We start from the raw sequence: 21,387 nt of genomic DNA, 5'->3' as shown, positions 1-21,387 counted from the left end.
TTCTAAACTTTCGGCTAGCTCTATACAATTTTAACATTGGAAGGCCCTAGCCCCCATGGAATTGCTTTGTGTTTTTTTGTTGTTGACTGTAAACTTGCCCTTTTTTCCCTTCTAGTTCTGACTTTTAAAAAATTACAATTTCTCCCCAAGCTTTAAGAGTGAGGTAAGTATAAGGCAGAGGTAAATCCAGCGCAGTTTTATCTGAATGTTATCAAAAACTCTGGTTCTTGTTACTTGAACCAGGAATTCCAAATGAGATCTCACTCTGAATTTTAAGTACAGGAGATTCTGCTCTTGTTTGGAAAAAGTTGCTTAAGTGGCATCAAACTTAATGGAGTCCCTCACCTTTTAATTTCTTTGTAAAAAGGGAGCAGTTTAAGGTCAGATCTGGTTAAATTCAGTTGGAGGGCAAGTGTTGAGGAATAAAAAAGATGAATCACTATTTTATTGTTAGAGTATTAAATGAAAAATTGCTAAAAACTGATATCTAGGCTTTCATTTGCTATTTGGCCTTTGTGACTGCTTATTAGCACCTCCACTGGAGGGTGTGAAGGGATAGAGGTGAAAAGCTAATTAGTTTAGCTTCTGCTGTTTGGTAGCATAGAGGCTTTGTAGAAATACTGGTCTGATAAGTTGAACTGTCAGGAAAATTTCATTAAACTGTTCATATGTTACTATGGAGCACTGAGGATGTTTGAAGAGCTTACCGTATTTCTAAAGATACTGGATTGCTGTTTTTCAGCGTTTGTGTGTGTGTGTTTTCAGTTAATCTTTAATTCCGTATTCTGAAGGGGGTAGGGTCAATTTCACTGAGATCTCTGAAGTTGGGTCAGGGACCTTCCCCTCACCCCAACACCCTAAGAAGAACGTATTTGCTTTTGAATTGCTTGGACCCTTTGAGAAATCTTTGATTTTAGTTTTGTTCAGAAACACTTGTATTATTAGAGTTGTTAGAAATGAGATAAAAGTCCATTTTTCCTTCTTTGCCTTTTGTGAACCAAACTGGTAGGAAATGAATTCAGTGATAAGTAAACACAAATGTGATCTTACCTGTTCTGTAGCTTGGTCTTTTTTTTTTTTCCTACTTAGTTATATATCAGATTTTTTTCACATCAACATAAGCAGGTTTTTTTTTTTTTTAATAGCTTCATAATATTCTATCGTATCTTTTTCAGTTTGCTCTCTTTTTTTTGTATTACAGTTCTTCCATAAAAGAATTGTGCATATATTCTTAGGTATCTGTGAGAATATTTCTGTTGAATAGGTTCCTAGAAGTGCAGTTATTAGGTAAAAGTTTGAGTAGTTGCATTTAAAATTTTGATAATGCCTTCAAAAGGCTTACGTAGCCAAATAGTTTCAAAGTATACTTAAAAAGTATGTCAGTCTGAGTGCACGTGATTGGCAATGTAAATGACCAGAACTTGAGGTAGACAAAGTCTGTTCTAGATTCAGTTGGTTCCTGCTTCCCATTAGATTTTCGCTTTATGATACATCCCCATTAACTTCATAATGGACCTCCATCTGATGCGTTCACTGTAGAATACACAGGTTAACTAACATATATATTGGTCCACTGTCTGTCAGGCATAGTGCTACCTGTAAGAGTTAGAAATAAAACAAGCCATTAAGTTAAAATTGCTCAGTCATGTCTGACTCTTTGCCACCCCATGGACTATGCAGTCCATGGAATTACTGGAGTCGGTAGCCTTTCTCTTCTCCAGGGGATCTTCCCAACCCAGGGATCAAACCCAGGTCCCTGCGTTGCAGGCGGAGTTTTTACCAGCTGAGCCACAAGGGAAGCCCAAGAAAACTGGAGTGGGTAGCCTATCCCTTCTCCAGCGCATCTTCCCAACTCAGGAATCAAATCTGTGTCTGCTGCATTGCAGGCGGATTCAAGGAAAAGGAAACAAGCCATAAGTTTCCTTTTAAGAAATACACAGTCAGTGGGGGCAACAAAATTGGGTGTTTATTTTCCATTGTGACCAGGATGTCATGCGAATGCTTATTAGATCCTAGAGAGGAATGAGACCCTTATCTCTACCTGGAATGAGTGGGAAATACTTTAAAGAGCATGTGATCTTGAGCTAAAATTTAAGAAGCAAAGGTGCAAGGGCATGGAAGAACCTGGAAGTATAAATAAGATGGTGGTGGTCAGGCTGGGGACAGGTGGAAGAGGAGACTGAGTGTAAAAGGGGACAGATAAATGCTGTGTGGGAGTTTGGGTTCATCCTTAGCCTCGTGTCACGGAAGGATTTTAAGCAGGAGCACAGCATGGTTGAATTTATCTTCCCTCTCTTTTTCCCACTCTTTTCTCCTCTTCTAGTAGTCAGTTTGGTAGTGGACACTAGGTTGAAGACTTGCTGAGACAGGAAGAAAGAACAGTTGGGAGATTATTGCTGTTCTGGGTTAGTGTAAGGCCTAAGAGATTCTGAACTAAGGCAGTGGTATTAAGGATGGAGTGACTGGCTATCATTCTGTCGAACCCTCCCTGTTTAACCTTGGTGTTTAGTCAGAATGTCGTCTCTTTCTGGAAGCCTCCCCTGATCCCTTTAGGCAAAATACAGTGCTTTGTCATCTAGGTTTACCTTCACACCTAGTTTCTGTCTTGTTTTTGGCATTGATGACACTGCTATGGTTCTTAGTGTCTCCAGCATTAGACTATACTGTAGTCTGTTACTCCTGTCTGATATTAGTGTATGTTTAAGTTAGATATCTATAGTACATTGTAAACCAGAGATTGGGATCAGGATTCATTCACAGAGGGAATGTTGAAGGGCCAGAATTGGTTTTGGAATTGGTATTTGGGGGCAGAGGTGTTGGAAGTAGCTGTCTGGGTGATGGTAAAAGTGGAAGTGTTAGCCACTCAGTGGTGTCCAACTCTTTGCAACTCATGGACTATAGCCCTCCAGACTCCTCTGTCCATGGAATTCTCCAGGCAAGAATACTGGAGTGGGTAGCCATTCCCTTCTCCAGAGGATTTTTCTGACCCAGGGATTGAACCCAGGTCTCTGGCATTGCAGGTAGATTCTTTACTGTCTGAGCCACCAGGGAAGCCTGATGCAGGACCCTTCCTATCCTTTAGGTTTCAAGTTAAGATGTTTTTCCACCTGGGAAGCATTCTGTGACCCCAGCACCCACTCTCAGCCTGTGTGATGGTGTTGTTCAGTCGTCCAGCCATGTCTGACTCTTTGCGACCCCGTGGACTACAGCATGCCAGGCCTTCCTGTCCCTCACCATCTCCTGAAATTTGCTGCTTGTTCATGTCCATTGCGCAGTGATGCTGTCTGGCCATCTCATCCTCTGCCCTCAATCTTTCCCAGCATCAGGGACTTTTCCAATGAGTTGGCTGTTCACTTCAGGTGACCATAATACTGGAGCTTCAGCTTCAGCATCAGTCCTTCCAGTGAGTATTCAGGGTTGGTTTCCCTTAAGGTTGACTGGTTTGATCTTCTTATAGTCCAAGGGACTCTTCAGGAGTTTTCAGCACCACATTTCGAAGGCATCAATTCTTTGGCGCTCTGCCTTCTTTACAGTCCGGCTCTCATAACTGTGAGGGTCCCCTTAGGAGTCCCTGATCACAGTGAGTGTCTTTAATGGTTCATGTCATCCTCGTAGACACTTGGTGTGGAGCTTTGAATGCTGTAGGCATTTTAATATAATGTTTTTTGGATTTCTCATTGACTTTCCTCTAAAGACTAAAATTTAAAATCCTTGTGTCTAGCAGTTAAGTCCCTTCCAGTTTACACTTAGCCTTATGTTTAGTAATAATGCACTGGGCTTCCCTGGTGGCTCAGTCATAAAGAGTCTGCCTGCAGTGCAGGAGACCCAAGTTCAATTCCTGGGTTGGGAAGATCCCCTGGAGGAGGGCATTGCAGTCCACTCCAGTATTCTTGCCTGGAGAATCCCATGGACAGAGGAGCCTGGCAGGTTACAGTTCATGGGATTGTGAGAGTTGAACATGATTTAGCAACTAAACCAATGCAACATTGTAATAACCACAATAAAAAATAAACTAAAAAAATAAGCATGGGTCTTCCTTGGTAGCTCAGACAGTAAAGAATCTGTCTGCAATGCAGGAGATGTTCGATTCCTGAGTCATGAAGATCTGCTGGAGAAGGAATAGGCTACCCACTCAGGTATTCTTGGGCTTCCCTAGTAACTGAGCTGGTAAAGAATCCACCTGCAGTGCTTGAGACCTGGGTTCGATCCCTGTGTTGGGACGATCCCCTGGAGAAGGGAACGGCTACCCTCTCCAGTATTTTGGTCTAGAGAATTCCATGTATGTATAGTCATGGGGTCGTAAAGAGTCAGACGCGACTGAGCGACTTTCACTTTTCACTTGGAGATTTGGATTGGAATCCTGCTTCTGTAGTTTAGTAGTGCTGTGGTCTTGGGCATGCTACTTCTGAGCACATACTCATCTTATACTGTTACTGTGATAATTTAATGAGGATGTATATGTAAAACACTTAGCACAGTGACTGACACTGTAAAGGGTCAATTAATGTTAGTGAACAGCAGTCATAATAACAATCTATATTCTCCAGCCAGAACTGTGATTCCCTTAGTAATAATAAAACTTAAGAAGCCCTGCCCTGTTGGCATAGGAAAGTGTTAGGAACTGGGGTGGTGAGGTCCACCTTATTTCTTTGTTTTATGAAAAGAAAAAAAAAAATTGCCTCCCACTTCCTCTTGTATTCTGTAACAAATCTACATTTGTAAAAGAAAAGCTTTCCAGTGTGTTCCGTAATGTAACTTTTGGTACTTGATCACAAAGCTTCTCTTTCCCTCTTTCTCAAGAAGCTGTGCATGTACCAACCACCTGCTTCATTCAAGTTGTTCTGTGGGTCATCTCCCAAATCCTTCCCTATTATTTCAGTTGTGTCAGTTTCTTGATTGGTATTTCCTTATCTTTCTCTGCTTAGCACAATCTTATGCTTGAAAAGCCTACCTCTGGGTCTTTTTGACTACTGTAAGCCTGTCAGTAACTGCTTGCAGTGCTTACTATGTGTCAGGTACTCTATCTCAGTAAAGTTAGTGAGCATGAAGAGAAAGATTTTAAGGGACTTTCCCGGTCTTGAAATAGAGTTAACAAATTGACAACTAGGGGAACATTCAGATAATTTTAATTGAGTGGTGCCTTTAAGTGCATTGTACAATTAAGCAGGAAGAAAGTTATGTGAGTCTGAATAGTCTGGAAAAGTTGTTGTGGAGATGTTGTGTATTGAAGTGTTAAGTTTTGGGCTTAAAGGGTAGAAGGGCCTTCAGTTAGAGGCAACAGCATGGGCAAAAATGATGAGTTGAATCTGGGGGCAGTTTCTAGGTCCATGCCAATTGATGCACTTGTTTCGATGTTAAGTTTCACCTTGGAGAATTTGGACTCCTGAGAAGTGTACTAGGAGCTATTCTCGAGTAGAGAAGTGAAATGATAAAAAGGTATGGAATGGATTAGACGAGGGAGCCCCTACCTCCAGGCTGTGCTCTTGCCAGATAAGTGGCAGCCTTAGATCACAAATGAAGTGCACAGTAAGTGTAATGTGCTTGAATCATAGCGAAACCATCCCCTCCCCTCACGCCTGGTCCGTGGAAAAATTGTCTTCCACAAAATCAGTTCCTGTTGACCAATAGGTTGGGGACTGCTGGATTAGAGGACTGAGACTTCAGTCAGGAAGCTGTTAAGATCATTTAGGTGTGAGCTGATGCACCCGGGCTGGGTTTGGATTGGCACTGTTAGGAATGGAGAGGCTAAACCTAAATGGGTTCTCCCTGCCTCCCAACCTGAACAGCTTTGTGAGAAATAAATGGGAGGATTTTATCTTAAAGAAGCTGAAATTATGAAGGAAATGACAGCCTTCTCATTTCTTAAGAGCTTTCCTGTTTGTGTCACTTACTTGGCTCTTTTGCAGACTTCAGGCGCTTCTGAAGCCTGGAGGAGACTTTGACAATTCTGCTGTGGTGACCGCCTTAGTTGTAAGTTCTTGTTGTATCCTGTCTAGATTATTGCAATAGCTTCTTCACTGGCCTTTGACTTTTTACTTTCTTTTAATACATCCTATACAACTGGTCTCTGAAGCACAGTTCTCAAGTGTCACTCCATATATGAAAATCCTTTAATGATTTTCTGCTGCCTTTAAGTCTGGGTAAAAACTGGCTTTTGAAGGTTGTCCATTAATGATCTGGCTTCAGACTGCGTTTTCACCTTTTTCTATAGTGTTTCCTCTTGTTAAAATATGCTTTATAATTCAAACAAGTTGATCGTTTCTTCTAACCTCCAGGATGTCCGCTTTTCCCTTACCTTTTCCTCTCACTGGAATGCCCCATTACCTTCTTTTGCCTCAGCCTTTTACATAATGAAATTTTAGCTAAGTTTCAAGCTTCAGCTTAAATTTTGGTAACTTCACACACCCTTCCCTAACCATCCTTCCTGTGTCTTTTTTCCCTTTGTACAGAGTAATGAGGTAATGGTGGAACGAGGTTAGTAGAAGCCACTTTATGGGCAGATTTTTCTTCCCCATCTGATTTTTGCTTCTGTTTCCAGTGCACGTGCGGTTGTTGGCCACCCAAATGTCCAGACCCTTCCCTTTTGGGCCTTGGCAGCTAATCAACATTTTTGCAAGGTGGATGCTGCCAATTTATTCTTGTGTAACTGGAGTCCTGAATTGGGAATTTACAAGGGAGTAAGGTGTGGCTTTCGTTTGTAGGTGTGGAGTTAGTTTGTGACTTGCACTATTTGAAGCAGCCAGATATATATGATTTTTGTAAATCTATGTTTAGAAATATATATGTATGTGTATACATCTGTAGATACAGAATCTATCTCTAGAGAGTGGCTCTCAATTTGGGGGTGAGATTTTGCCCCCTTGGGGACATTTGGCATGTCTGAAGGCATTTTTGGTTGTCATAATTTCTAGGAGGGTGCAGCGGGCATCTAGGCCAGGGATGCTGCAAAGGCACCTGCAAAGGTACAGGAGAGACCCCATTCCCCACAGCAAAAATTTACTCGGCACAAGTCGGTAGTGCTGAGGTTGAGAAACTCTGTCCTAGGGGTATACTTTGGCTTCCAAAGTGTTACTTGTGTTAGGTGGAAGTTTGTTCTTGAATCTATATTGCCGTTTATAATAAGAAAATCATATATACAGGAAGGGGCCTTAGAGGTCATGTATTTGTACTTTATTCTAAGTTATATCCCTCAGAACGGTGTCCTGCATGATATTAATATAATGAAAAAAACATGTTTATTTGTTAAAGGTGCGAATATTTGAGCAGTATTCTGTATAATGAAGTGCACTGTGAATCTCATCAGGGAAGTTTTTCCTGTGTTTGCCTGCTGAACCCATTTGACATCTTCCAGTCCCCAAAATGCTTCCTTGGGACTGGGATGGACACTGTTAATTAACTAGCTCAAATTTTCATAGCCTTTTAAAGGACCTTGATAAGATAGCCCTTCTTTTGTCTCTTAAGCTTACTGCTGAATCATAATTTATGTTGTTGGCTGCAGGTGCATTAGGTCCATCTTTTTTTTTTTTGTTTGTTTTGGTCAGATTGTGGTTTATTGGATGAACTAAAACTTGTAATATTTTAGGTTTCTTTATTCTGAATGTACAATGTAACTTTACTATCTGTCCCCACCAATGAATTGGAAGTTAAAATCGCAGCCAGAAACCTACCACTTAGCTTGTAATGAGGATTAATAAGTTACTTACAGCTTTTAATGCTTTGTATTCTTTGGAGAAGGGTGATTTATCAAAAGCTGTTGTACTGTTTTTGTAACACTTCTTAACTTTGACAGTTTCTCTCTGCTCTAAATTTGTTGAGTCACTACAACGTTTTTGGGATTTAAGTGGAATGGGAATTGTTTCAGTCAGCGTTTTGTTCATTATGTTAAATTTAAGAACATTTTTGTGATATTTTGCCTTATTCACATTTTTTTGACTCTTTAAGAATTTACATTATTTTTGCCTTCTTCCCTTGTATTATACAAGCAATTTGTGTTTATGGTGGAGACATTATATAAGCCAGAAAATAAAAAACGAATCTTGTCACCTCCTTTTTAAAACTGAAATGACGTCATAGTATATATTTTAACACCTTTTTTTCTACTTAACAGTTTTTCGTTTTAGTAATATTTGCTTTTTCTTCATAGGTTATAATAATAGTGCAAATAATGGGCTCTTGTGCCAGGCACTAAGTTAAGTAATTGAAAGTATTTTATGTAATCATTTCTGCAGCCTTCTGAGGTCAGCTCTGTTATTTGCAGATGAAGCTGAGGGAGCAAAATAGTTCCATGATTTAAATATGGGTGGAGCCAGATGTGAACCTGGACCTGCTCCTCTTACCTGTGAATTCGGGGGTTGGGGAGTCATATTCCATCTCTCACAGCATTTAAAGTCAATGAAGGGAGGTGGGTGTAGAGTCCAGTATACTTTTTTAGCAGTTTTAATATAGAAAGATAAAGATTTTGGAGTTAGGAATGGAATTTCTTCTGAAGACATCACTTTTCCCCTTCCCTGTTTATTGAGACAAATTGTTTAGTAACCACTCTTTTCATTGCACTCCATGGGGATTTTGAGACCAAGGAGGGAATGTGAGCAAAATACATTTGCCTTTGAGGCGTATATGATTAATGTCAAGTTCTCAGATGTGCTTTCAGAGGGTCAGAGAAATATTGAAAGAGGTGGGATTTGAGTCAGCAGATTTTTCTTTAGTTGCAGATTTTAAAGAACTAAATAATTCTGAAATAACTTTGGAATGTTGATTGCTTAAGTACCTTCTGTGGTGTGATGTTAATTACAACCCACTTTTTATGTGTGCTGGGTGAGCATGGGTTTTCCATACATTTTGTGGAAGCTGTGTAACATCTGTGTCCTTACTTGGGTCCCAGAGGGAGGCTGCTTCCTGCCATTGCTGAGACAGACTGTAGTGCTTTTGGGCAGTAGGCTCCTTCTACTCCTCTCACTTGTATTAATCATTTGACAGTGATAATGTGCCTCCTTGCATGGCTAGTGCTAAGTCGCTTCAGTCATGTCCAACTCTTTGCACCCCTGTGGACTGTAGCCTGTCGGCTCCTGTGTCCATGGGATTCTCCAGGCAAGAATATTGGAGTGGGTTGCCATTTGCATGGTTAGTACCAACTGTATATTGTTATCAGTTTGAAAGAGGATATTGAGTTGATTGGAAGATCAGATAGTGGTTTTTGTTTATGGTAGAAAATGCTTTTCCCATTAGTAAATTGACTCAAGGTATTTTGAATAAAGAGCTTATTACATTGGTTCATTTGCCAATTGAACCAGTGTAATAATGCAGATATTTTTTAAATTACATTAGGAATTACTTTTAAATTTAAAATCAAAAATAGGAAAAGTGGACATAGAACAGTTAGTTACACAGAATACTGTATGCCAGCAAGTCCATAAGGGTAAAACTAATCTTCAGAAGGTCTAGTTTAATGAATATAGGATGTTTGTTAAAGGCATTATAAGCTTAGAGTGAGAAAATTTTGGCAATTACATAGAGTGGTATACATGTTTGACCTGTAAGTGTATTGGTAGCTCAGACGGTGAAGAATCTGCCCGCAGTACAGGAGACTGAGGTTCCATCCCTGGGTTGGGAAGATCCCCTAGAGAAGGGAATGGCAGTCCACTCCACTATTCTTGCCTGGAGAATCCCATGGACAGAGGAGCCTGGTGGGCTACAGTCCATGAATATCAAAGAGTTGGATACGACTGAACAACTAACACTTTTCTCAGTCATTTACTTAAATAATTTGATATTAATGATTTTAATTGTCATACTGTAAAGAGTCTTAGTGTAGTACTGCACGGCTTACCATGCTGTGTTGATTTTTATCTAAAGATAAAATGTTTGTCTGGAAGTTGCCCTCATTTTTTTGAGGGAAGAGGAGGTTGCTTTTAGTTCAGTGACGCACAAACTTTTTGGTCTCAAGGCCCCTTGTCACTTTTTAAAAATGTCGAAAACCACAAAGAACTTTGGTGGGTTATTATCAGTAGTTGATTAGAAACTTCGAGAAATTTAAAGAATAATTATTTACTGGGACTTCGTGGCAATCCAGTGATTAGGACTCTGCTTTCACTGCCTGGGGCACGGGTTCAATCCCTGGTAGGGGAACTATGATCCTACAAGCTGGGCAGTGCAGCCACACATTAAAGAAAAAAATTTAGTAATTCATTTAAAAATAATCAACCTATTACATGTTATAGATAATAACTTTTTATCAGAACAACAAAAATGGTAATGGCATTACTTTACATTTTTGCAAATTTTTCTAATGTCTGGCTTAATAGAAAACAGCTGGGTTCTCATAGCTCCTTCTGCATTCATTCTGTTGTGATAATGTTGTTTTGGAAGTATGTACAGAAAATCTGACCTCATACAAATGTGTAGTTTGGAAAAGAAACAAGTATTTAGTAAAGCCTTTTAAAGTGTGCATATCCTTCGACACTGCCTGAACTTGACAAGTAGTAGTTTCATAAAGGTTAGCTGCACTGTGAAATCTAAAGCCATATCAGTGAGCTTTTCATACTCTGTCAGATTAATCCATTTGGTCTGTCTTGCACTTACTTTTACCCATGCACGAGTTTCTAAGGAGCATTGGTCATTTGGTCGTTAACAGTTATGCAGATCTTCCAAAGGTTGACACATTTCATTATGTGGTATCCAGTTCTCGTTCAGTAATATCAGCAGTAGTCTGTTTAATCAGAAATGACTAAGTATTGGGGAAATGTTCCAAGTTCATGGTGGTGGATACACATTTTCAAAATACTTACTTTTGTGTAAAAACTCGGATTTTGTCATTGGCAACAAACCTCATATTGGGTTTTCTTGAAGTGACTTGTTCACTTTGTTCATTTGCGAGAAAATGTCTGCTCAATATTCAAGTCTGTATAGTCATAGTTTGTCAGTTGTTCTGCCAAGTAAAAATAGTGTTACATGGCAGAAGCTTCTAGTTCAACTTGTAACTCAGTTTTCTGAAAGGAGTAGAAGTGCTTTACGTGTACTTTCCCTTTCATTGCACAGAATATTTAGATAAACGTATGCACATGCACTGAAGACTTAAGTGGAGATTTAATAAAGTTCATAGTTTCTGTATTTCATCAAGGATAGCAAAGGTCATTATAATAACCTTTTAAAAAAACTTTAATTTTTTAACTAAATGAGTAAAGAATGCAGTGACCAGAGGCTGTTAGTACAGTTAGGTAACCTCTGCTCTGATTTTAGCTGAGGTACCAGCAATTTTGCTCAGACTTGTCTTTGCATCCTTATCGCAAATGTCAACACTGTGGAAAAAGGCAAATAATGTTTAATATTATTATGAAAAGTTTGATCTTGTGGACCTCTGAAATGGTCTTTGAGCTCTCAAGAAGTTTGTAGGCCACACTTTAGTACCTGCTGGCTTAGCTCTTTACATAGATTTCCTTTTACTCTCAGAGCAGATAAATCAAAAGGGATGAAGAAGAGGCACACTGTTGAGGTTTTTAGCTAGGGTTACTCGGTGAAAGCAATTTCCTGAGATGATAAAACTGGGTGAGAAGTAAAAAGAAATTCAGTTTTGAGCTTCAGGGGGCTTGAGGTACATAGAGGTGAGGATGTTGATTAGTGCAGCTGAACGTGTTTTTCTGAGCGACCAGAGGGCTTAACACGTTGCTATCAAGATTGTTGCCAAGGAAGTGAGTTGAGAGAGAAGAGGGCAGAAGGGACCTTGCTGTCAAGGACATTGGGAAAGAAGAATTTCCAGAAGAGTGGGGTGATCAGACCTAATGCTTCAATTAAGTCAGATAGAATGGGGACTGAGACTTAGGCATGGGATTTGATAATGAGATTGCTTGTGACCTTTGCCAGAGCTGTAGGAGTAGAAGGCAGATTACAGAAGAGTGAGAAGGGCAGAGGCAGCTATTAATAACTATTCTTTCAAGAAGTTGTGAAGAAAAGAGACACATTGATTGGGCAATTAATTTGAGAGGTGGGCCATAGTGAGGACAGTGGAAAGAAAAGAAAGTTGATGAAATAAACTGGCAATACAGGTGTGATACAGTAAAACTTTTGATGTGATCTGTCTTACAGAGAAGTTGACAAACATTGGATCCTTTGGCCAGAAATGTACAGACATTTGGCATACAGACTTTGGGTAGGGAGTGAGGAGTTCTTACCAATTCTTTTCTGTTTGATTTCTGGTGTTTAGTTTGATACATTTGCTTTAAATTCACTAATTTCAAGAAGTTTTAAAGCTATTTTTCTTTTAAATGGAGATGATTTGACTTTAACAGTCTGTGACTACTTTCAATTTATGGTAACAAGTGACTAAAAGGAAGGATGGGATTCTTTCTTTTGTAGAAGAGTTGTAGCCCCACCCCAGCACCCTCCCTTTTTGGTTTGAGTGTTCTCTTTCTGAAGACAGAGTTTAGTTAACAGCCTCCATAATGTTTGTATTAAAAACATGTGTGTTGTTTTCTAGTGTGTTTGTATTTCTAACTTCCTTTTCTTCTTTCTTTTCTAGTCTGTTCTCTGGGGAGGCGGTAAGGGGCTGTGGAGCTGGCCTCGGCACCGGGAGAGGCTGGACTTCCTGTCTCTCTGTGCTGAATGGCTGCGATGGCGCCCGCTCTCACTGACGCAGCAGCTGAAACACACCATATCCGGTTCAAACTGGCTCCCCCGTCCTCCACCTTGTCCCCTGGCAGTGCCGAGAATAACGGCAACGCCAACATCCTTATTGCTGCCAACGGAACCAAAAGAAAAGCCATTGCTGCAGAGGATCCCAGTCTAGACTTCCGAAATAATCCTACCAAGGAAGACTTGGGAAAGCTGCAACCACTGGTGGCATCTTATCTCTGCTCCGATGTAACATCTGTTCCCTCAAAGGAATCACTGAAGTTGCAAGGTGTCTTCAGCAAGCAGACAGTACTCAAATCGCACCCTCTCTTATCTCAGTCCTATGAACTCCGAGCTGAGCTGTTGGGAAGACAGCCAGTTTTGGAGTTTTCCTTAGAAAATCTTAGAACCATGAATACAAGTGGTCAGACAGCTCTGCCACAAGCACCTGTAAATGGGTTGGCGAAGAAATTGACTAAAAGTTCAACACATTCTGATCATGACAATGCCAGTCCCCTTAATGGGGGAAAACGGGCTCTCACTTCATCTTCTCTTCAGGGGGGTGAAATGGTGGCATCTGAATCTGGGGACTTGAAAGGGGGTATGACCAATTGCACTCTTCCACATAGAAGCCTTGATGTAGAACATACAACTGTATTTAGCAATAATAGCACTGCAAACAAATCTTCTGTAAATTCCACGGAACAGCCGGCACTTCAAGGAAGCAGTAGGTTATCACCTGACACAGACTCCAGTTCTAACATGGGGGGTGTCAAGTTAGAGGGTAAAAAGTCTCCCCTGTCTTCCATCCTTATCAGTGCTTTAGATTCTGACACCAGGATAACAGCTTTACTGCGGCGGCAGGCTGACATTGAGAGCCGGGCCCGCAGGTTACAGAAGCGCTTACAGGTTGTGCAAGCCAAGCAGGTGGAGAGGCACATACAACATCAGCTGGGTGGATTTTTAGAGAAAACTTTAAGCAAGTTGCCAAACTTGGAATCCTTGAGGCCCCGGAACCAGTTGATGCTGACTCGAAAGGCCGAAGCTGCATTGAGAAAAGCTGCCAGTGAGACCGCTGCTTCAGAGGGACTTAGCAACTTCCTGAAAAGTGATTCGATTTCAGAAGAATTGGAGAGATTTACAGCCAGTGGTATAGCCAACTTGAGATGCAGTGAACGAGCGTTTGATTCCGACATCACAGACAGTAGTTCAGGAGGAGAGTCTGATATCGAAGAGGAAGAACTGACCAGAGCTGACCCTGAGCAGCGCCACGTACCCCTGTGAGTAGAATCATACATAATGTCATTTTTCAGAAACGTTTGGACCAGGGAGAAAGACTTGGTGAATTCCCATCATGGGAAGACAGAACTTTTTTGTAGGATAGGTGCCTAGAATCTGTTTGTCTTTTTCCTAATTTTAGGTAGGGGGTTACATATATACCTGCTAGTGAAGAAATGGAAGGTATTTTTGGTTTTGTGTTGATGTAGGGTAAAAGCTGCTAATTTCCCATGGAAATCTTATTAAGAGAAAACTAGAAGACTTCCAGTCTGTAAAACTACCCATTCTTCTTTCACAGTGAATAATTAGATTTCTTTTGAAACCATGTGTAGGATGTTTTGTAAGTTTCTGAGGCTTGACTTCAGATTGTTGTTTCTAGTAAGTGGGGCAAAAGTTTACTTGACCTTGTTCTCTGGAATTCATGGTTGCTTTTAATTGAGCTTTCAGCAGAGAATGTGCCTGGTTTTCAATTTTGACATTTGAGATTTCCTTATTAAAAAAATAAGGACTAATAATCAGGAAGTGCTTCAGAGTATTTTGTAGGTTGTCTCCAAGCATGATATGCTGTCAACCTGATTCTCTTCCTAAAAGAAACCTTTATCAGGTTTGAGCTTTATTTTCTTTCAACTAAGTTAAATGTATTGACATATTTGGGATAAATTCTTACTGGATTTTCAAAATGTGTGGAGGAAAATTCTCCATAAGCTCTTTGTGGCGCTTTACATGGAATTGGTAGAGACATACATGCTTTACCTCCTGGTCCTGCAGTTCAGCTCTAAGATAAGAAAGTACAGTGTATCTCCTTAAAGATACAGCTGCATTTATCTAGACTTCATGAGAGAGGGAAACAAGAGTAGTTGGAAAAGAGGGCAGGAGAGTTGACTAGTAGATCTCTTTGGGTGGGAATGTTGTAAAGTTTGGATTGCTAGAGAAGACTGAAGTAGGTGGCTGTGTTGGAATAGTTGACTGTCCCTTGCCTGTAATAAAAAGGTGACTTAAGATTTTCACTGGAGACTTTGTTGAGACAGCTATGCTTCTAAGCATAAGTAGATTTCCTTTTTTTTTTTTCAGTTTGTTATAAACATGGATAACTATCTGAATATGAAATTTGGGTTTATGTTTCAGTTTTGAGTGAAAAAAATCTGGATAATCTTGCTGAATTTTTTCCCTTGTAGACCAAGTGCCATTATCACTTGTATGCTTACTGTGTTCAAGAGTCCACTTCTATATTCAGGTCTAAAGCAAATAAATTTCAGAGCATTGCTGTAGCATAGTTCAGTTCAGTTGCTCAGTTGTGTCCGACTCTTTGCGACCCCATGAATCACAGCACGCCAGGCCTCCCTGTCCATCACCAACTCCCGGAGTTCACTCAAACTCATGTCCATAGTTACCTTTCCTTAAATGGATTAGTAGCTTCAGTCAGCTTGCCAGTATCTGTGGCATTATCCCCACTGACTTTGCTACATAAACTGCAGTTTTAAGAAACCTTGTCAACAGTTGAATAGTCTGTTTGAGTGATTTTGTGTAAGATAGTGTAGTTGAAGCCTTTTAAATTTCCTGTACTTATTTTGTGTATCTGAAGAAAAACATCTAGAATCTATAAGCTTAATGTTTTCAAGAGACATTGTTTTGGCAACATTTCTAAGTTTTGGTAATGTTGTGGGTAACATTCCAACCCAGTGAACAGAATGCCTATGAGGTAACTTTTTTTACATCATGTAGTAGTCTATTGACTTCAAAAGACCTCTTAGTTCACTTGCTTAGTTTTGGGCATTCTTCTCACAATGGTTTGTTGATTGGAAGGATGTAAATTAAAAAGACAGCAAAGGGATTATTTTAGGAAACTTCTTGGGATCAGTTTAATAATGCTTTTAAAAGTTGAATTTCCATGCTTCAGATCATATTAAAGTAAGGACGATTCGGGTGCTAAAAGTACTGTCAAGTAAATATGCTTTTGCAAATTTTGATATATATGAATTTAAATTAAAGCCACCAATAAAGTGCAGATACTTGTAACTTCTGGTTTTAAGCAAGGTCACCAGATTGACTCCCAAGGCTGGTATTTAGCCAGGGTGTTTGTTGACCACCTGAGTATTTTAAAGGTTTTCAACAACTGGTCAGTGAAAGTGGAGACAGCTCTTTGATAAAAAAGAAAAAGAAGTTGTTCTTTGGATGCAGAGAAACCTTTTCTTTGTGATTTAAAGTCCCTCCCAAATCTTATAACTGTATTTATAATTCTTGAGTCCTGGAATAAGAAGTTAGTTAAGTCTTCAGGGGCTTGACCCAGCTGGTGAATTTCAACTTTTTACCTCTTTGAATAGCCTGTCTATATTTCACTCCCTTGTTGAAATACTGTCAGAGATAAAGTCACTAGATTTAGTCTTGTGGCCATAATGAAAATATTTAGTAGAGAAGACTTGAAATTAATTGATTTTAAGTGATGTTGCTTCAATTACAAGTAGATGATGATTCTCTGAAAATTACAAGCTTTCACCAAGAATTCATCTTTTTCCTAACTTTTTAATAAAAGAGGAAAAATCTGTAATTCATTGTAAGTCCTAGGCACATGCTGTCCAGTAGCAGAATGATTGGTTTTATATATTGTCAAGAATTACATGTTGATCTTTTTTTTTTTTTTAACAATTAGTGAATTCTCATATAGTGGACGAGACAGCAGAAGAGAAGTATTTTCTTTGTCCTTGATTTAATTTTCTCTGGTTAACTGATTTTGTGTTTAGTTTAAAATTTTTCCAACTTTTTGTTTTAAGCTTTTTAGAAGATCATCTGAAAATGTTTTATATATATATATATTTTTTTTTTCCTGTCTTGGTACATGTACCTACTTTGGAAATTCTAGACTACATTGGGTTTGACCTGTATTATTGTTTAGTAACATCACTGTGGAATGAGCAGCAATTGAAACATTATCTTAAATTCTTTTTATTGAGGTATAAATTCTTTGATTTATAATGTGTTAATTTCTGGTATACACCAAAGTGATTCCATATGTACATATTCCATTATACATAATATTATACAGTATACGTATGTATTTTTTTTTTCATATTTTTTTCCATTACAGATGATTATAGGATATTGAATCTAGTTCCTTGTGCTATACAACAGTAGGACTTTTTTGTAAAATCTATTTTGTATGTAGTATCTGTATCTGCTAACCACAGACTCGTAATTTATCCCTCTCCCACCTTCTTTCCCCTTTGGAATCATGTTTATGCTGCTGCTAAGTCACTTCAGTCGTGTCCGACTCTGTGTGACCCTATAGACGGCAGCCCACCAGGCTCCCCCGTCCCTGGGATTCTCCAGGCAAGAACACTGGAATGGGCAGCTGCCATTTCCTTCTCCAATGTGTGCAAGTGAAGAGTGAAAGTGAAGTCGCTCAGTCTTGTCTGACTCTTAGCGACCCCATGGACTGCAGCCTACCAGGCTCCTCCGTCCATGGGATTTTCCAGGCAAGAGTACTGGAGTGGCTTGCCATTGCCTTCTCCAATCATGTATAAGATCCCACATATAAATGGTATATGGTATTTGTCTTTCTCATCTGACTTCACTCAATATGAATAATCTCTAGGTCTATCCACATTGCTGCAAATGGCATTATTTCATTCTTTTTAAAAACATCATCTTGAATGAGAGACTAGAAAGGAAGCTGTGTGTTTCAGTAAATACCTCAGTGTTTAGTTCTTAATTGTGGAAGTAGAAATAAAAGCATTTAGTTATCTCGTGTTATATAATAGAACTGTTGAGTGTGTGCTTGTGCTCCTACACTCTTCTTCACTTTAGTTTTTCTTTATATTTCTCCTTTTCATATCTAAGTTTTGTACTGCTATTTTGTTACGGATTCCTGGACCCATACTTAATTTTGCTCAATTTAGTTTTCATTTTCTTACCCTTGTTCTTAGAAACTTTTGTAGTAAGTACCTGTAAAGAAAAAAAAAATTTTTCCAGATATTAAATGTGTTTTTAGATCAACAGCTTATGGGTTCTTACTGTTGTACTTTTTTTTTTTTAAAGCCTCATTCTTGGCCTCATTTTGTTCTCACTGTTCTTGTTTTATTTTCATGTGTTTTTTGTTTGTTTATTTTATTTGTGTGATAGCTTCCTAAAGTCTGTTCTGATCAGAGTTGAGTAAAAGTAAACTAGATGTTCAGTTTAGTGAAAGAAGATATTTGAATTTTGGATTGTCTTGATTGCAGTGACTTTGCTTTATTTCTGAGGAATTTCATCCTTTTGGAGTTTATGAAGACTTCACAGTATCATAAGTTACTAGCGTGTTCGTAGGTTTTGCTTTTTAAGTACTGTGGGATGCTTTGTGTTGTAGCTCCTGCTTGAATTTGTTAAGTATACAGAGATGATGTTGCCAAAGATGGCAGTCAACTTGATTTGTCCTTATTTTCATGTTCCTTCTCTCACAGAGTGATGGGAGCGAGAGATCTATTAGCTGGAAGCCTAACATCTAACCCTGCTTTACCGTAGTCTAGCTTTGTTATCACTTTCCTAATAAAAATGAGAAAATTGATCTCCAAGACTTAAACTGCTTTGAATTGTGACAACTTTATCTTTAACATCAATGGAGCTTTTCTCGTCATCATCTTTTTCCATTTGGGGAATCTGAGGCAAAGTTCCCTGTGAGTTACTGGGATACCTTGAAACAAAATGGCTTTCTTGACTTTGACTTAGAGCTTTGATTCTTTTACTACCTTATGTCCCCCCAGCCCTTGCCACCCCATAATCCATTAAAATGATTATTGTATATCTTACTGGGTGGGATACATATGTGGGAATAATTCTATCATGTTCTTAGAGAAGTTACTTTGGAGCAAAGTGAACTTTGACTTGCCAAACACCTTGTTCTAATCTAATCACCTTTGACTGAATGCCCCAGGTTTTTCTTCTAGCATGTGTGACATCCAGTGGCTGAAATAGGAACTTGTGTGTGTTCTCCATCTTCTCCCCCTTCCCCCTTTTTTTCTGAGAAGTTACATAGGTAGTGAGAATTATTCTTGGTGCTTCTTGTGTGATTCTGAAGGCAGGAAGTTAGGCAGCAGGAATTTGGGGGCTACTCATTTGCTGCAGATCTAGATGCTCCAGATATTTCCTGTTGCCTTGGATTGGTGTTTTCATTCTGTAAAATTGAGTGATGTACAGAGGGGTTAGTGATGCCCAGCCTTTCCCTCTGTATCTGGATTCAACCAACCATAGATCATAGTAACTGTTGAAAAAAATCTGCGTCTAAGTGAATGTGCACAGTTTAAACCCGTGTTGTTTAAGGATCAGCTATATTCTTTTAAAGTGGTCATATGTAAGTATTATGAACAAACATGTAAGACCTCAGCGATGTCATAGGTAAATAAACTGAATTTCTGTGCACAAAAAGTATATAATTTTGATGTGTATTGGAGACATGGGAGATAAAGATGAATGCTTAGAACAGTACCTGGCATGTACTAATACATAGTAAATGTTGGGTGATAGAAATGAAATAGGAAGAGTTCACAACTGGTTGATGGAACTGGAAAGAAAGGATAGTAGAAATGAGCCTTGAAGGCTGGCTAGGATTTTGATAGAAGGTTATCTTTTGGTTATGGCCTAATGAGGTAGGTCAGTGCAGGAGGAAGACATGGCATAATCAGAGAGGACAGAGGCTGAATGGCTAAAGGCTTTTTGGTGGCTAGAGTGGAGACATTTTAGAGATTTAGTAGTACAGGTTAAGTGTAATAATTGTAGTGTAAAAAGGAAAAGAGAAGATTCCAGAGGATGGTGCAGAAATGGATTTAATGGGATTAATAACAAAAGCTGTATGGGTAAAACAGGGAGGAATCATCATAGATAATAGAAGTTTCAAGCTTGGGTGACTGACTGAGAACACAACTTGTAGAATAACCCTTATAGCTCATGAGGATCCAAGTTCTTTACTAGGGTCTTAAAAATGAAGGTTTCTGTATTCCTTATAAGTTCCAGCAACTGTTAAAAATCAGGAAATGGCTTTCCAAGCAGTCCTGTGTAAACAGAAGGAAGGACTGAGCTATGCAGAGAGGCCTTGAAGCCTTACCTTGGAGACTTTGGGAATTGATTAATTTGTTTATTAGAGGTACTGAACACTTACTCTGTGCTGAGGTCCTAGGGATATATAGTGGTGAGTAAGAGAAACACAATCGCTGCCCTGTTGTCGTGGGTAAACTGGTTAGAAAGAGCGATTAATTAAATATTTAAGCAAGTGATCATATAGTTAATGGTATATTTATACTGGTTGTGAGTGCCATGTAAGCAAAGTGTGGAGTGCTGAGATGGTGCATATTCAGTTCAGTTCAGTTCAGTCGTGTCCGACTCTTTGCAGCCCCATGAATCACAGCACGCCAGGCCTCCCTGTCCATCACCAACTCCCGGAGTACACTCAAACTCATGTCCACAGGGTCAGTGATGCCATCCAGCCATCTCATTCTCCGCCGTCCCCTTCTCCTCCCACCCCCAACTCTTCCCAGCATCAGAGTCTTTTCCAGTGAGTCAACTCGTCGCATGAGGTGGCCAAAGTATTGGAGTTTCAGCTTCAGCATCAGTCCTTCCAATGAACACCCAGGATTGATCTCCTTTAGAATGGACTGGTTGGATCTCCTTGCAGTATAAGGGACTCTCAAGAGTCTTCTCCAGCACCACAGTTCAAAAGCATCGATTCTTCGGCGATCAGCTTTCTTCACAGTCCAATTCTCACATCCATACATGACCACGGGAAAAACCATTGCCTTGACTAGATGGACCTTGGTTGGCAAAGTAATGTCTCTGCTTTTTAATATACTGTCTAGGTTGGTCATAACTTTCCTTCCAAGGAGCAAGCGTCTTTTAATTTTATGGCTGCAATCAGCATCTGCAGTGATTTTGGAGCCCAAAAAAATAAAGTCTGACACTGTTTCCACTGTTTTTCCATCTATTTCCCATGAAGTGATGGGACCGGATGCCATGATCTTTGTTTTCTGAATGTTGAGCTTCAAGCCAACCTTTTCACTCTCCTCTTTCACTTTCATCAAGAGGCTTTTGAGTTCCTCTTCACTTTCTGCCATAAGGGTGGTGTCATCTGCATATCTGAGGTTATTGATATTTCTCCCGGCAATCTTGATTCCAGCTTGTGCTTCTTCCAGCCCAGCGTTCCTCATGATGTACTCTGCATATAAGTTAAATAAGCAAGGTGACATATTAGGAACATCTAATTAAGATGGGTGGGGATGTCCTAGCAAGTATCTTGAAGTCAAATTGCATGTAACTTGAGACCTGAATGATGAGAAGGAATTGGTGGTGAAGAGGAGAGGAGATGTGTAACAGAGAGAAAACAGCCTGTACTAAGGCTTTGAGAATGGAGGGGGGGGTGCTTGACACCTTTGAAAACAGTGCAAAGTGTGAGGAGAGTAATGAGAAATGAGACCAGAGAGCTTGCTAGAGGCTTGGTCATACAGGTAGGCTTGTAGGTGATCTCTAGTTTAAAATTCTGTTGTGACA

At 39.6% G+C, this 21,387-nt stretch overlaps 1 protein-coding gene across 5 annotated transcripts in view; it reads left to right on the top strand.

Moving 5' to 3' along the window:
- KANSL1 (KAT8 regulatory NSL complex subunit 1) overlaps positions 1 to 21,387 on the top strand; it is a 179,811-nt gene that overhangs the window by 31,552 nt on the left and 126,872 nt on the right. For all 5 annotated transcript variants that reach the window (XM_055408116.2, XM_055408114.2, XM_088829183.1 and 2 more), the window contains one exon: positions 12,512 to 13,883. In XM_055408116.2, the coding sequence (XP_055264091.1) occupies positions 12,595 to 13,883 (1,289 nt within the window). In that variant the 5' untranslated portion in view covers positions 12,512 to 12,594. The remainder of the gene's footprint in view (positions 1 to 12,511; positions 13,884 to 21,387) is intronic.

The sequence above is a fragment of the Moschus berezovskii genome, chromosome 20 (genome assembly GCF_049115385.1).
Source record: "Moschus berezovskii isolate FMDL1 chromosome 20, NW_MosBer_1.0, whole genome shotgun sequence".
NCBI classification, from domain to species: domain Eukaryota; kingdom Metazoa; phylum Chordata; class Mammalia; order Artiodactyla; family Moschidae; genus Moschus; species Moschus berezovskii.
The sequence above is the reverse complement of the archived record's forward strand: the minus strand, read 5'-3'. Positions and strand labels throughout refer to the sequence as shown.